The 17,021-nt window shown below is 41.4% G+C and overlaps 1 protein-coding gene across 1 annotated transcript; it reads left to right on the top strand.

The window, feature by feature from the left end:
• Positions 1–109: 109 nt before the first annotated feature.
• DNAAF10 (dynein axonemal assembly factor 10) lies at positions 110–9,543 on the top strand. The gene is made up of 8 exons (XM_082049849.1): positions 110–306; positions 1,322–1,422; positions 2,456–2,586; positions 3,046–3,147; positions 4,702–4,817; positions 5,186–5,320; positions 6,519–6,616; positions 7,320–9,543. The coding sequence occupies exons 1-8, from the start codon at positions 118–120 to the stop codon at positions 7,525–7,527; spliced, it is 1,080 nt and encodes a 359-aa protein (XP_081905975.1). The 5' UTR covers positions 110–117; the 3' UTR covers positions 7,528–9,543.
• Positions 9,544–17,021: the final 7,478 nt, after the last annotated feature.

Consider the following 17,021-nt stretch of genomic DNA (forward strand, 5'->3'; position numbering starts at 1 on the left):
GGCGCCTACCCACGTGCGTCCCCTCAACGCCCGCCGGAAGGGACCCAACGGCCGCTTCCGCTCCGCCCCGCTTCACGCCGGCCCGTCCCGGTTCCGCCGGTGCCTGTGGGAGCGGGGATGTCGTCGGCGGGGCTGGAGCGGCCGCAGGTGGTGGCGCACGTCCAGCAGCCGCTGCACTACACGCTGTTCGACTGCAAGTGGGTGCCCCGCAGCGCGCGCCTGCTGTGCCTGGGCAGCGCCGCGCGCGGCACCGGCGTCCTGCAGCTGCACGAGCTGCGCGGCGGGAGGCTCGTGCTGCTCAGTGAGGTGAGCGGGGGGGGACCCGGGGGCTTCTCTGCAGCCAGCGCGGGAAAAATAGAACAGAAATGGAAGGAAACGAGGAAATCGTGACTGGTTTGCGTGTTGAATTTGCTGATCTCGTAATATGCGTCGCTCTGTTTACTCACGGTTGTTGGGTTTGTCGCCATGGTTGGTGTTACAGGGGAACCCGGAGGTGCTGGGCTATGCTTGTGTTAGGTTTTGTGTGGATTTTTGTTGTTGTTTTGTTTTGTTTGTTTGTTTTTGTAACTCAAAACTAGCAGAATTGCAGAATGGTTGGGGTTGGAAGGGACCTCTGGAGATGATCCAGTGCAACCCACCTGCTAAAGCAGGTTCACCAGAGCAGATCACACAGGAATGTGTCCAGCTGGGTTTGAATGTCCCCAGAGAAGGAGACTCCACAGCCTCTCTGGGCAGCCTGTTCCAGGGCTCTGGCACCTCAAAGTAAAGAAGTTTCTCCTCATATTCAGATGGAACCTCCTGTGTTTCAGTCTGTGCCCATTGCCCCTCATCCTGTCATTGGGCACCACTGGAAAGAGTCTGGTCCATCCTCTTGACACCCACCCTTGAGATATTTACAAGCAGAGCAGCTCGCACAGGAATGTGTCCCAACGGTGTCTCCTTTGAGGGTTTGCTGGTTTTCAGAGGCATAAAGACCCCCAGGGCCACAAGCAAACAGCTTTCCTCAGTTCAGACAGCTCAGGCTTCCTAGTGCAGCATGTCTGGGGAGAGCGGGGGTTCCTTCTGCCTCAGATCTGCACAGACAGCAGCCTCTGAGCATCATTAATGAGCTGAAGTGCAAGTTTTTGGTGTTTGTTTAAGACCATTAAGCTGGAGTCTCTGCTTTTCTGTGCACAGGGAAATAAACACGAAACACTGTTTGCCTTTGATAACATTTTGATTGTACTTTATGCCAAATATCCTATGCACATCTCATTGAAATCTGCCACAGTGTTGCTCTTTTCCGTGTGCTGACACAGAACGTATCCTGTTTTTTTAAAAGATTGAAAAGGCTAAACCTATAAAATGTGGAACTTTTGGTGCTACATCTCTGCAGCAAAGATACTTGGCTACAGGAGACTTTGGTGGAAACCTCAACATATGGTAAGCACAGATTCTTTCGCAGCTTTTTCATTTGATGTTGTGTGTTGTTTGAATTGACGTATCTGTATGTGGCTGGATTTTGTATAAGTTACTCTCTGTGCTTCATGTGGTTGGGCCCAGTCGTAAACTTTGCTTGGCTACTGGATTGGAACACGCCTGTTTTGTAAAAACAACATGAATTCTGCACAGTGGTTTAATTTAGTGCTGTTCCACTTGTATTTTCTGTGTGCAGCCACAAAAACCTGTTAAAGTTCTCCTACGTCCTCTTCTGAAAAGAGGCTTTTGAATAGATGCATGAATACATATACGAGGTTGTGTTCAACCTAAATTTGATGTCTAGATTAAATATGTATTTTTAATCTTGAGGTTTCAAACGTTTTTTTCAGGTCCCTGAATGATTTGTATAATTAATTTGTGTAGGTAAATTGATTCTCAAATAAAGTTACAGGGCAAAAAAGTTGTTTTTAATTTTTATTAGTGTCATTATTTTTATAATATTTCCCTTGCCAAGGAACTATTGGTTCTGTTTTGTTGGAGTAGCAAGAATAAAATGGATTGAAATTTAAAATGAAATTCTGAAGGATTCTTGAAGGATGTGAATCAGTTGGGAAGAACTGTGAAACCCACAGTTGGATGCAACTTTTCATTTGAAGAGCAGTAGTAGGAGCGAGGTGGGGATCAGTGAATAAGGTCATTTTATATACTTGCTGTAAGTAAAGTTAATAGGAGTATTTTGATCTGTAGTGTGATTCATTTGGAGCCCAACATAAAAACTGGTTCTTAAGGGCTTCTGTGGTGAATCCCACAACTGCCTTTGCAAACAGGGAAGTCCAGAACTAAACAAAACCTCAGTCTAAAGCAGTAGCCAAAGAATTTGAACAAAGACTCATGGTTCTTAATGGTAATATCCATATTTTGTTCCCACTGTTAATCCAAGTTTATATAATTTGTGCTCGAGTTTCCTCTCATTTTTACACAAATCCTGAGGGTCAAGGAAAATGCCATGTTATCTGTTCTTTTCTTTCTTGCCTAGGAATTTAGAAGCTCCTGAAATACCCGTGTATTCTGTGAAAGGTCATAAGGAAATCATAAACAGTATAGATGGTGTAGGTGGCTTAGGAATTGGGGAAGGTGCACCAGAAATTGTGACTGGCAGTCGCGATGGTGAGTTAGTGAACTCTAAAAGTCTTTTCAGTTATTCTGAGAATGTAGTCTGGAAGCTTTGAGGGCAGGGTGCAGTCTGCCACCTGAACTAGCTGCAAATCTGTTGCAACTAGTTCTTCATGTGCTGTCTTTTTAATCTTGCTTGGGACAAATTTTCTCTAGTTCTTTTAGAAGCTGTAGATAACCAAATATACTGTTGTCACTGAGCATGGGACAAAAGGAATATAAAGTGGAATAAATGCAAAATATAAGCTCAAGAAAATATATCCTTAACAAACACTTTCGCTTGGTTTCTGTTTTATTTTTTTCCATCTGCTAAACGCAGTCAGGCTTTCTGGAATTGAAAGAGATGCTCCTGTGTTTTGAATGATGAGACTGAAAAGCAAAGGCTTTCCCTGGGAAGGTGAATGCAATGTGGCAGTGAATCCATAACACTAAATGTTTGTTGTTCTTTCACAGGAACAGTGAAGGTGTGGGACCCCAGACAGAAAGATACTCCTGTTGCTAATATGGAACCTGTACAGGGGGAGAGCAAAAGAGACTGCTGGACAGTAGCATTTGGTAATCTATCCCATTATACCCCTCCCCTCCTCTAATATGACTGTGCTGTGACAATTATAAAAGTATTTCAGGATGTTAGCAAATAGTTTATTTTGTATGGACCAATCAGTAGCAGGTTTTGCTTTTCAACATTATCAAATGGTGTAGCTGGGTTTTGGACTCATTCTCTTATGACCTTTGGTTAGTCATTTCACAGATACGCTGTGTAAGCTTTATTTCTGTGCCTAGGAATGTAAAAACAGTTGTCCTGAAGGAGTGTAAATGCTCATAGAATCACAGAATCAATTTGGTTAGAAGAGACCCTCAAGGTCATCGACTCCAACCATAACCTCACTGTGGCACTAAACCATGTCCCTAAGAACCTCATCTACACATCTTTTAAACGCCTCTGGGGATGGTGACTCCACCAGTTCCCTGGGCAGCCTGTTCCAATGCCTGACAACCCTTCCCATGGAGAAATTTTTCCTGATATCCAATCTGAACCTCTCCTGGCACGACTTGGGGCCATTTCCTCTTGTCCTATCACTTGCTACTTGGCAGAAGAGACCAACACTTGTGTTGCTGTGCACAGGGAACAACTTGCTGTTGTATCGTAGTTCCAGCTATGAAGTATTAAGGAATTAATTTAAGAGAAGATCCTTGAAACTAAGAGCAGATAAAAGACATAAAGATGCTTGATGTGTGCTTTGATTTTTTTCCTTTGGTGAGAACAAGCTGCTTGTGTTTTACACAGGCTGGTATTTCTGAATTAGCTCTATTTTTGCCTTAAGAGTCAGGGAGTGAGTGTTACAAACTGCTAATTAGTGCAGCATTTATCATAACAAAATTAATAGTAAGGAGATGTCATTTCCTAGCAAGAAGGTGCAACTATAATGCTTATTGCTATTGATATCTTTGTCTTTTGCTTTGACAAAGGGATTAAAAAGCAGCCTCATATTATCTTCAATTTTCTTTTGAGTTACTGAAGCTTGAGCCAAGGCCAGGTTCATCTTCAACTACATGCTCTGGGGTAACTTCTTTCCGACACTGATGTGCTTCCCTGATCCTGTCAGCGGAGAGATTTCGGAGGCAGGCTTCTGCGCCTGTCTAGTTATGGTCATGGCAACACGCCGGGCCTCCCTCTGGGTCTCTGTCTGCAGAAGAGTCTTGTCTCACGGATATTTCATGCTGGAGAGCCTGAACTGCTGAACTGGTTTCTGCCGTGGTGCAGTCTGGGGAGTGTGGTTTACAGCAGATGACGATTTAAGAGAAGGAATGTATTTGTATAGATTTACAAGAACAGTGCGCAGTACTCACTCTGTGTGGTTTAGGCTGTTCTTGGCAGGGGGAATAAGAATTTTGTTCATATTTTTAAAAGAAACACACTGCCAATTTTAAAGCTGTATTTTCTATACTTTTCAGGTTTGAAAACCAGACTGTTCCTTAAATCTTAATATCCCAACAGTAATATTTTTCTGGAATAAATGCAAGTTCAAATCACAGGCTTAGGAGGTCTGAAACTTAACGACCTACAGAGGGTTTCTGTATTCTGATTAATTCTTTCTCCCTGTGCAGGCAATGCTTACAATCAAGAGGAACGTGTTGTATGTGCTGGATACGACAATGGGGACATTAAATTGTTTGATTTAAAAACCATGTCACTACGATGGGAGACCAACATTAAGAATGGGGTAAGGGAACCATAAAAGTATTTTTCATTCCAGTTTCTAGGCAGGATGGAAAAATTAAAAGGACTCTGTCTACCTGAAATTTACCCAGAAGACACTTCTGCTGAGATTGTACCAAGGACTCATTTTATTTTAGTTCAGCAAATAGTACCCCTCAAGTTCTGAGTCCTGTATAGCATGGGATACTTTATCATTGAAACCGTTTCAGTGGATTCATGTTTTCAGATAATGTTGTTGTTTCCAAATTGGTAATGTTGCCATTGTAAAAATAACTCATGATTGATATATATTTACAAATCACAAAACCCGATTTTTTTTTTTTTAGCAGTGGCTAAATTTCAAGGCTGAATGTATTTTTTCTATATTTCCAGGTTTGCAGTGTGGAGTTTGACAGAAAAGATGTAAATATGAACAAGCTAGTGGCCACATCGCTTGAGGGAAAATTTCATGTTTTCGATATGAGAACTCAGCATCCAACCAAAGGTTTTGCTTCTGTTTCAGAAAAGGTATGGGGAGATGGAGAGTTTCTTAGAGATGAACTATTTGAATATATGCTGCATAGTTAAAAGCACTTCAGGTCCCAAGCTGTTGTCTTTGGTAGGTAACAGCTGCCCAGGTTACTGGGGCACAAGCTGTGTGGTGTGGCTGGTGTGGCCCCAGGTGCAAGCAGTGAAAGGGCCCCTGTGCATCCCGCTGCCAGCACCCAAACGGGTTTCCTCCCTTTTATAACCTGATATTTGGGCTTCTCTGATATTTGCGTCCTCTTGCACCTCTGTGCACTCAGCTGTGCCCTGAGTCTGGGAGTCGTGTTTATTGGAGCCCATATTAAATTGTGATGAGCATGCAGATTCAAATCTTAAATATATCCCAAACCTAAGTGAGCCCTCTGCAAACACTTTTCATCCTGCAGCCACCAGACCTCATGTGAGTCAGAGAAGTCATTATTTTTCTTCAGAACCAAGCATTTGTGGATTGTGTTACTGGCAATGAAAGGATACATAGGAAAGACTTAGTGGCCTGGAGGCTGTTAAATATGGAGAACTCTTACAACCTTATTTTCTTCCATCTGTGACCACTGCATTGGTTAATATAAGTTCTTTATAAATAAGTTTGGTTTTTTTTAAGTGAACAAAATCTGATAATAATTTAAGAAAAGGAACTTTTGTGAAGTTCTCCAGGACTGCTTAAATCATAAAAAGCTTAGTTACCACTTAATATCTGTAAATTACTATTCTCCCTACCACCATTCAAAGCAGATAAGATGTTGGAAGTACTTGGATTAGATCACACAAAAGTATTACTGAATTAGTGTTTGTAATGATCAACATGTGAACATGGAATTTCCTGTCTTTCAATCACTGCATTTAAGCTTTTCCTTTTGGACATTGGCAGAGAGATACGCGTTCAGTCAGAGTATGCATGTTGGGGTTTTTACCCTAAGTTATTTCTGTTGCTCTGTGATCTTGCTGTTCCCTGGCTGAGATCTAAATCTGAATTTTCGATTGTTTGTTGTGTTTGCACAGTGTTTGCAGGGTATTCCCTTCCAGTAATGATTTTAAGAGATGTCAGACAGTGAAATTAACCTTGTGGTGACTGTGACAAAGAGCCTGAGAATCCTGTAGTTTTAAGATTCTGAGTCCTTTCTTGTGAAGCTCATCCATAACTGAGCCCTATATGATGCTGATTTTTTTTTTTTTTAATTAGGCACAAAAATCTACCATATGGCAGGTTCGGCACCTACCACAAAACAGAGATATATTTATGACAAGTGGAGGAGCTGGAAGCCTTCATCTCTGGAAATAGTAAGTGATCACTTTCCAGCCTGCAACAGGGGCAATGAGAAGCCCACCATTTATTGTTTTAAGAAAGAATCTTACTGAAAATAATATTTAGTTAAAATTAGTGCTTACAAATGCAGTAGAAAGGGTGTCAGTACTTGATCTGGAATCCAGTATTAATCCCTAAGAGAATGGGACAACGGCACAGGTAAATTTTGCCCTTGTCACTTTTCTTAACATAATAAAGATTTAATTATATCCCCAGTTAACAAGGTGATAAATGGAAGAAAATGGATTTTTTTAAAGTTCTCGCATGGTAGCAGTTGTGTCTGAGAAGAATAATGATTCTTAAATGTACATCTTCTTACATTACGTGGCAAAATAACCATCCAAAATGCAGTGAAGTAGGCATTAAGTTTCGGAAGGATAGCTGAGGTGAAATTTTCTTGCATGTGGCAAAAGCCAGACAGTTAAAAAATGAAGGGCTGCAGGAGAGTGGCCTCAGGATTCTAAACTTCCTGCCTCACTTTTTCTTTTGTGAAATATTTACTCAGTATGCTGTATGGATGTAACTGGATATGATTATTCATTATTTTTAAGACATTTACTTGGCTTATCTTGAGAACAGAGGAAACCCTTCTCTATGTTCTTTTAAAAATGAAAACAATAATGTGTTTTTATCAGTAAGTTCTAAGTGCATGTTTTACTTTTCTTCACTTCTTGCCAGTGAGTACCCAGCTCAGCGCTCGAAGAAGGATTCTGAAGGAGCTGAGATGGGGGTGGCAGGTTCTGTCAGCCTCTTGCAGAACGTGACTCTCTCAACGCAGCCGATTTCCAGCCTGGACTGGAGCCCTGACAAAAAGGGACTGTGTGTGTGTGGTGCCTTTGACCAAACCGTGAGGGTGCTGATAGTTACCAAGCTCAACAAAGTTTGAGAGGAAAAGTAGAATTTCTGATGAGAAAGCAGTGTGTAGTTTGCAGTCTGTAAATATGGGAAGGAGAGCCCTCCTGGTTCGAATTTAATTTTGCCCTCATTAAAACTGGATTAAAGAAATTTAAACCAGATCTTTCTATTGAAAGTTCAGATACATGCAGTTAGAGTTGTTTGACTGTGTTGCAATGACTTGAAGTTGTCTGGACATAAAACTTATACCTTCTAGAAATGTGAATTTACATTTGAAATAACTTGTGCCTTTGTGTTAACACAACATTTAATTTCATAAGTCACTTTAAATTGTTTGTGTTCAGTTTAATCATAGTACAAGTCTGCTCACACTCGTTAAATAGTTTGGCTTTTTTATATATAGTATTGCCCATATACATTCATGCAATGGAAACTACTATATGCTCCCTCACAGAAACTTCTTGTGTTATTGTATATATTAATTAGAATGTTTGTTAAAGTGACTTAGGATTCTTCTATACACTCTAGAAACTGAGTGCTGAAATATTCAGGCTTAATGGAGTAAGCCTTTTATCGAAGATCATACTGAAATTCAACTATTGAGCAAAATGCACTGTATTATTTTAGTTTGGTTTCATAACAAGTTTTTATGTTCTGTTGTTTTTATATCTGTTTGCAACTTGATATTCTAAAAATAAAATTATATGGAGCGTTGTCTTAGTACAAGCAAAGTACATTATTCAAACATCCAGACTTAGAGAAGGTATGTACTTGTATAGGTTTACAAGAACAGTATTTAGATAAAACTTAACTCATTTTGTAGCAAAAGTCACTAAAATTTACCTCCATTGTGAAAAACTTTATAAGGTAGCCAAAGTACTGTCTTTTTTTTTTTCAACACATTCAGTATCACTTCAAAGCCTGATGTGACAGGGTAGCTTTGTTACTGTAGTTTCACCTGAACTTCTCTTTGTATTAATAATTTCCTTTGTCTCCAATGTGTTTCTTTGCTGATTTTAGCAGTGTGTGCTGCTGCCAGGTTTTTTAGCAGGCACATCCAGTTACTGTCCTCTCAGTGCATGTATGGTGGGGGGCTTTCTTAATTTCAGTAAGCCCCTGTGTGGACCTTTGTACGGAAGCTCTGTTTTCTCAGACTTCAGAATGAGGATTTGGTACCTGAGAGATTCAGGTGAGTCACCTGTATCACATCAAGCCTGACCTCCCAGGGGCTACTCCTGAAAAGTAGAGGCTGCTCTGGGGAGAGCGGTGCTGGGGCCTTATGTCTGTACTGGTCCTGCCACCAACTGGTGTCCCAGCAAGATGCAGGAGAAAGAGGAAACGGGCAGATGTTGAAGGGTGAGGTAGGGAGAGCGGTAAATGGGGGAAGCAGTGTGGAAGCCAAAGGCTACTGAGGGTAGAAAGGGAAACTGGGCTGAGAGGAGAGGTGAGGAGCTGTAGCAGAAAGGCAACACTGAGGCTGCAGACCTGACACTATGTGATGTCCTCAGGCTCTGTCTTTTTCTCTACGATTCCAGCTAAATACAAGTAAGACAGAATTGTCCTTATTAACTCCTGGGTATCTTAATTGATTAAACCAGCTAAGGAAAAAGAGAACAGGCACCAGTGGGTAGAAAAGGCTCACAGGCTGTTAAACCTTCTGTAATGGAGAAATCATTAATGCTTTTGTAGCAGAGAGGGGCAGCAGGAAAATTGCAATAAATACAAACCAAATGTGTATGTGGAAGTCCATGGTTTTAGTAGGCCACTCATACTCGGCTCTAGGCTGCCTTCAAATTTAGTCTCCTATATCTCAGGTTTAGCAAGGGCCAGCAGGGCCAAAAGCACAGTAACTGATGGTAACAACCTGATGCTGTAACAAAATCTTACTTCCAGAGAAGCAGCCTTGGGTTTGACCAGTGGGAATCCATCCCTTTTAATCCCATCTGCTTGTATGCATAGCACAATGCTGAGAGCATATTCTGAAATTATTTTAAATGTTGACCCTCTTAGGGTGCATCCCAGCAGGAGAGAATAGGGGGAACTATTGCTCTGCAATCTTGGCTGCAGATGCTTTGAAAAGCTGGGGGTGTGGAGTTCAAAGAATCTAAGTGCACTGAGTCTCAAATGCACTGTTCAGAGATGGCCTCTGTTAGCTTTGTGATGTAAATAAATTATACTCTGAAAAGAATGCTAGGCAGTGGAAATGTGTGGAATTATGTTCTGTCTCTTTAATAGTAATTCTGAGTCAAGCACAGAATAAGGGAAGAAAAAGCTCTCGGTAAAGGTACCTGTGAGGGAAAACAAAGAGCTCTGAGTGCAGGACTGGCCTCTTGGTGGTGTTTTTATTATGAACTTGGCCTGCAGCAAAAATGTCCCTTCTTTATACAACCAGCTCCAGGGAGAGCTCGCAGTGAGCCTACATGATGGGGATACAAAATAGAGCAAGAATAAACTTTTGGGCTTCCAAAAGACAAAAATGTTTGTTACCTCTGGGTACTTAATTTTGAGATTCATTGTATTTGTTGTTTTGAAAATGAAGCAATGCATTTCCCTCACAAGTAGCTGGTTTCATGAAAATAACATGATGGTTTGTGTGGCAAGAGTTTGCAAAAAGCTCAGAGAGCTGGAGGGAAGTCTAGATGAACGGTAGTACTGTCCTCGTTCAGAAAAGGTATTATAAATGCCTGTATCTGTGTACCTAGAAAATGAAAGATAGTTCCTTGTTGGAGAGAAGAGCTGTTGCTGCTGCCTGTACTATGCTGTGTCTCCTCAGCAGATTGGATTTCTGCTTCTCCCAGGCTAAACAAGAAACTTAAGGGGACCAAAAGCTGCCTGTGGCAGCCTAGCCTGCTCTATTTATAGTCCTTCCCCCTCTCGCTGAAGACTGGCACCTTGCCTCTGGAGGCTGAAGAACTAAAGTGTGTTCTAAATAAAATCATCACATATCAAAGATGAAATGCACTGGGCCAAATCCTCTGACGCAGCACGGAGGAGCACTCTGGAAAACCCCTGCGTCGCCCACGGCCAGGGAATGGAATGTGCTACTGAGTTTGGCTGTACGGTGAGGGACCACACTTAGCAAGTCTATCTGCTTGGCAGCTCTCTCTTGTTTCCTGTGTAAACCATCCCTGAACGCTCATGGGAGAGAAGCAGCTGTTTATGGGCATGATTGTAGCCAGAATACAGGTTTGGTATTGGTTTTTTGTTTGGTTTTTTACCAGGTGCTGTCCAAATCCCCAACTATTACAAATTGGGTTTTCCTTTCACATCAGGTTTTCCTTTCACATCAATCTCCTTGGAAATTACAGTCTTCCAAGGTTTCTGCGCAGCTAGTCTATATTTGACCTATAGCATGTAGTTTTCTTCCCCCCCAAAATTATTTACAGCTTAGCCATGACTTGGATTAAATTTTAAGCAAAGTAAGGCAAGTTATAACTCTGCATGGGAAGCCACAACACAGTGCATTGTCGTGGTGGGTGAAGCATCACCTCTTGTCTCTGATTTTCCAAAATTCAGCTGTGACATAGAAGGTATTCAAAACCAGAACCACTAACAAAAGAACCATGACAGAAGACAGGACTGAGGAAAAAGTTCAGTAGCATGACAGCAGCAGCGAATTTACTCAATGAAGTTAGAATGGCTCATGTGTGAACTGTATTAGTTTATAATTACTTACTGCTTGTGCCATCCAAGATAGCAACTGTAGCTGTGAAGTTCAGGCAGCACTGATACAGGGAATAAATGGCAGACCTGTGAGGTGCACAGCATACACCAGCAGCTGGAAGTGCATGTGTCCCTGCCTCTTCACAGCCACCAATGCCATCAGGGACATCACAGGACTGGTACACAGAAGGAAGACAGGGAATTGCATTGAGAAAAAAAAGACACCTGTCCTCTAGTGACACCTCAGACACAGCTTGCCAATAGAATTCAGTTCACCTCTTCTAAATTATTGGCGTCAAGTATATTAGATAGCAAATAGGGATTGTTTGGCTAAGCTGACTGATTTATAAGGAAGAAGCTACTAACTTGTGGCCTGGATATTCATCACGGTAATAAAATTGTCTAACTGTAAAGTTGGTATTGACAAACTGCCAGGAAATATGTTGATTTACTATGTTTTTGTGTTTTGTTTTTCCAATTATTAAGCCTGCATTTTCATGCTCATGATGCTGTCACTGCTGTACTTTCAGTATAGGCACTCTGAACAGAACAACTGCCCACTCCTCAAAGAATCTCCATATCACAGTCCATATGTCTGGAGTGTATTTAATGCCTTGGTGCACACAAGATCCTTTGCAGCGTCAAACATGGCAAATGCAAGTCTTGGTAGTTTGGGTAAGGGCGGTTGCTAACTCAGGCAGGAGGCGAGGGCTGAATTAGTTTGCGTGCAGTGTAAGGCTTCAGCACAGGTTCAGCACAGAAGAAAGACCAGCCAGGATTTCTGTGGAGCTAGGCCAGAGCTATTTGGTGATGTGGCCAGTTCTAGCCTTGACCATACAAGGTCTTCGCTCCTTGCTGGCCTTTTTGGGAGGACCTCCTTCTTGCTGCACAGCTCAGCCTTGCACAGTCTTGTCCACAGAGGACACTGGGAGTAGGTCAGTGTTGCTTGGCGGTTGCAGGAGTACCTCAGGTCTCAAGGGCCGTGAGTAGCTGCCCCATGTCCTGGCTTTCCTCAAGGCTGCCAGCCTCTCAAAGTATTTCCTGATCAGAACATTGCACCCTGACCTTCTTAAGCATGGCAGTGAAGCTGTTTTTTCATCACTACAAAAAGCCCATCAGCCACATAAATAAAACAAGCACAGGCAAGCTCTCCTAGGTTGCTTGGGATTTTAAGGTTATGAAATATTTAAGACACTCTTTGAAGCCAGAGGACGTGTGGGTTGCAGAATGGCAGCAAGACCCACAGAGCTGCACAGCAATCAAGATCTGATGGGATCTTTATGTGTGGCAGTGATTCAGAAATAGCAGCTCCGCCTGTTTACCAGGTTGTGTTGTATCTGTTGCCCACTGTTCGACTGACTGTTAACAGTATTGCTGTTGAAACTACTCTTTCTTTCAAGTAAATTACTGGTTAAGTCTCCAAGCCCCAGCTGCTTTCTCTTACAGGCAGAGGCTGCTTACATTAAAACGCACCGATGGCAACATCTGTCTTTCAGAAAATACTGAGGACCTGATTTTTTGCACAAACATTTCCATCAGCACAGAAATGCTACATTATCCTCACTTTGTAGAGATGTGAATAACTACATGTGGCACACGGCTTTAAATTGTTCTTATTTGTGGATTTGCTGGGAAGGCCAAGGGTACAGTGGTACAGTGGAAGGCCTGTGGTACAGTGCAGAATGGAACCGGGCACCTCTTCTGCTGCAGTTGTAGCTGTTCTGGCTCCAATTACATTGGGATGTTGCTCCAGCCTGTCCTGCATCTGTTTGCCAGAAATAATCCAACACTAGCAATGTCCTCTGTGTACTAAAGGCTTTTTCTTCCTGCTCTCTTCATTTTTTGGTCTTTTGCTTATTGTTTAAGATTTCTGAGACAGAGAAAAAGTTTCTTAGGAGTATTTCCAACTTGGAGCACCGTGAAACTCGGGTTTCTGGGCAGCACTGCAGTAATAATGACAAATGACAATAAAAGGTAGGTGCAGCTAATGAAATCTGTTCAGTTTGGTTGCATCCCATGCTAAACCCTTCATTTTCTGAATCATCAATCTTCCTGCAAAGAAGACAGAATCTCTCCTTCATGTTTCTTTCTGGCATAGCTCAACCAGGCAGGGCTTTGCGGCCTGTTCAGCAGATGTGGGGACAGACCTTTTCTGTTGCCTTGCAGAAGTTCACAGTGGCACAGGCCTGTGGCATCTTCATATCCGGCATCTTCATATTCCTGACATTCACATTCCCTTCCTCCCACATCCTGCTGTTGCACAGCATATGAGAAACATAAGAGCAGCCACACTGGGTTAGACCAAAGAGCCTTCCAGCCCTGTATCCTGCCTCTCCAGGGGCCATGTGCAGATAAATAAATACTAAAAACCCCTTTAAAATGGCAACTACACTTTGGGTCCTAAGTTTAATTTACTCCAAAAGTTGTCCTAGGCTTCCTGCTAAAAAGAAGTTGGAGTATGAAATATATGACTGTGTTGAATTTATGCACAGAAGCTACCAAGTGAGAATGGTGGAATGCTAATGCATTTAGAAAGAAACCTCAATTTCTAATACAATTTACTTCCACAAGCTTACTGGGAGAGACAGCTATAAAAAACCTACAACTTTACATACTAATTGGAAGAAATGCAATCTTAGAACAATATCAGAACAAATTCTCTACACATGGTAGATCGCTTTCAATTTATTTATACAGTATCCATATATAAATGCATATAACCTAATAGATATATCTACATTCAGCAAATACAGCTTTGTATGTAAAGTAACCAGATATGGTACCCAGCACTTCACCACATCCTGTCATTTAATCTAGCTGGCATGAACACAAGCTCTTTTGATCTGTACTAACTATCTTTATCTCAGTGTAGATCTCATCTTCCCTATCTGCTATGTCAAAAAAAGCTTTAATCAGAGGGTTTAAGCTAGTTTTATTGAATTATATTATTTTTCCTCCCTAAAATAAAGTTACACCAAGCTCAGTTTCCTTCTTTCCATGTACTTTTACATCTGTATTTTGACTAGAAATGTTATGTTTTAAAAAGGAAAAGGAGTCTGTGTTTAGTAGGTTTAAAGTAATTCTAATTTAATTAGAGTACAGACAAAAAAAAAAAAAAAGACATTTCCAGAGTGTTTTAACTGAAAGGTGAGTCTAAGTTCACCTGGGTTTAATTGCCACATACGCTGTCCCCAGGTCCAGCAAACTGTATCACAACATTGAAAATGTTGTAGGTTGTACTTCTTTTTCGGTGTCCTGCCAACACTACAGTTTTTTTTAGTTCCTGAAGGTGTGAGACAATCCTATGGGTTAACATCAAGGCTGTTCCCCTTCTTACCCTATCTAGTGGCTGGTGCACAAACCTGGATATCTTGGGCTCTCTTCCTGGACACACCATCCGCCTTGTAATAAATCACGGTAAATTCTCTATTCCTGCCCTGCCTCCCCGCTCCCTGCACACGTCTAATCTCTGTTGAATAGGCAGAGATGTCAGTTACCATAAACATGCTATTGAGCCAGGCAGCTGCCTGTAACTGTACTTTTGCAAGTATTTGTCTTCTGATATGCCAGAGAAAACATCAGGTACTCACCCCTCTTCCACTGAGTGGTGAGTGCACGCAGGCAGGTACTAGTGAGCAGACGGATGTTCATGCTTCAGCTTGCTCCTACTACACCCTCTTCTGGTAACTTGCTGGTCTGCCGATAAATCAGATTGCAAATTCATTAGACTAAACTGTGAAAAAACAGGCCCCACAATCACAAAATCCCTGTCCCAGAAATCCCCAATGTGATTAAGGCCCTTCAGACACAAGCATACAACACATACTAGCATCTCCTAATGCTGTCCGCTCACTCCGATCTGGGATTTTAAAAGGTACCGTCTCATACTCGACTTTTTAATGACTTTGGCCACATTTTTACTTTAAACAGGCTAGGCTAGGAACTGAACTGAACTGAAATTAATGAAATGGTTGTGCAATGGTCCACAGTTCAGGTAATACAGGGGCAGACTAACTCACTCTTAAAATAGTTTAAAACATGATGTTGTGCAAGTTTGGACAAACTCATTTTGAACGCATGCTAGAGGCTGACCAGAGGTAACACAACATTTCTCAGTTCACCTTCAATGCAGTGTAGCTGTACTCTCGCTCACTTAATCTCACCTAAGTCTGCATTGGCTTAGCATTTTCAGCATGGCTGCTGAACCTCTAGAGGTTTAAGAGAGTCTGACAGAATAAAAGGGAATGTTCTCTGTTCAGATGTCCTGGTTTTCCAGTAATTGCTAGAAAGGGCTTATGGTGAACACCTGATGGAAGTGTCTACTTAGAAAGGTTGAATTATTTAATGAAGTATCTCTGCTGCTTTCATTAAAGCTCACATTAAAAGGCCAAGAAGAGTGATGAATGTCAGAAGAAGCTGGACTTGCAGACAAAGCAATTCTACTGCTTTATTTTCTCCCTTAGGTTGACTATAAAGCTTATTACAACCACCTTTTGCTTTTAGTCTGATTTTAGCACCTGGGTTTTCATTCTGCCAATGATTCATTAACACTTTTGTTGCAAGTCGCTTTTCACATCCTTCTTTGTATTCACACCAGATTCACAGCAGAAGAATCTAGCCTATTTTTTTTATTTATTTATCTTGTCTTCTATGTGAGCATCTCCAAAATCTTTTGCAGTGGCATTGGTTCTGGGAGTTGGAGGTGTCCCAGCTGGTCTGCACGTCAAGCTGTGGTGCTTCGCATGGCCCAGGCTGTAAGCAGAAGCTTTCCAGTGAGGTCAAGGCTACAGGATTGGGGCTCCATGTCTACTCTGCAAAGAACATTGATTCCACAGGAGTCAATATATACTATATGAAATGAACCAGATACATCATATTAAAGGAGTAATTATATTAAAGATGTCTGTCATCTTGACTACTTCAGAGAAAATATTCAGGATTGTTTTCTGTTGTTTTGGGAATGATAGAGAAAAATCAATAATCATTCATAGGCCTCTCAAATGAAATGGCTTCCATTAAGTACCAGATGGCAGTATAGCTTTTCTTGGATAGATTTTTGTATAGATATCCATATATAAAATCATAATATATTTTCAGAGTGGCACCAACATAAACTAGTTGAATTATATCAGATTTTGGCTGGGATAAATGCCTTAACTCCTCACTCTCTCCCCTTGTAAATCAAACAAGCAACACAGCTATTTTAAGCAGAAAATAAATGCTTATATACCTAGTAATCCTTTGAGTGAACTGCCTCAAGAATTCCAAGACCTGTGGCACTGAGTAGAGGAACTCCAGTTAACTGAAGTGTAAATCTTAGGAGTTTGGAGCCAGTAGCAAATCTATAATAAATATAAACCACTAGAAGGAGACAGAGCCACACTGCATGATCATGAAATACTCTGAGTCCAACCTGTACCACATTAATATGTGGTTACAATCTTCTACAAACAAAGCTGGTTGAATCTGAACATTGATCAGCATGTGTTGCATTTTCCTTTGATCTTGTAATTGAAACAAAATACGGGGTTTAGGAAATAGGACCTTGGCAGAAACTTCCTACCTAAGGTTTGGTAAATCAATTAGTCTACCAATCAGCTTCCCTCTCTGTATTTCCCCACCTGTGGTATGTGAATACTGAAGTAAGAATGAACTATGTCAAGTGTTTTAAGGTCCTGTAGACACGTGGCACACTGGACATACAAAATATTATTTTATGTAGGAGTGCGGGTCTTGCTGTTTCACTGCTACCCTTCAGACTACTGTATTTCTGAATTTTATATATAAAAAAACCCGCTCTCCCAAATTCCCTTTTACTTACAGCGCATAATTCTGTAGCTGTACTAAAAGATGATCAAGATG

The sequence above is a fragment of the Streptopelia decaocto genome (genome assembly GCF_964273445.1).
Source record: "Streptopelia decaocto genome assembly, chromosome: 3".
NCBI lineage: Eukaryota > Metazoa > Chordata > Aves > Columbiformes > Columbidae > Streptopelia > Streptopelia decaocto.

Coding starts and splice junctions, on each gene's coding strand:
- DNAAF10 (XM_082049849.1), top strand. CDS start 118: ATGTCGTCGGCGGGGCTGGAGCGGCCGCAGGTGGTGGCGCACGTCCAG. Junction 2,587..3,045: donor TGTGACTGGCAGTCGCGATG/GTGAGTTAGTGA, acceptor GTTCTTTCACAG/GAACAGTGAAGGTGTGGGAC. Junction 5,321..6,518: donor TTGCTTCTGTTTCAGAAAAG/GTATGGGGAGAT, acceptor TTTTTTAATTAG/GCACAAAAATCTACCATATG.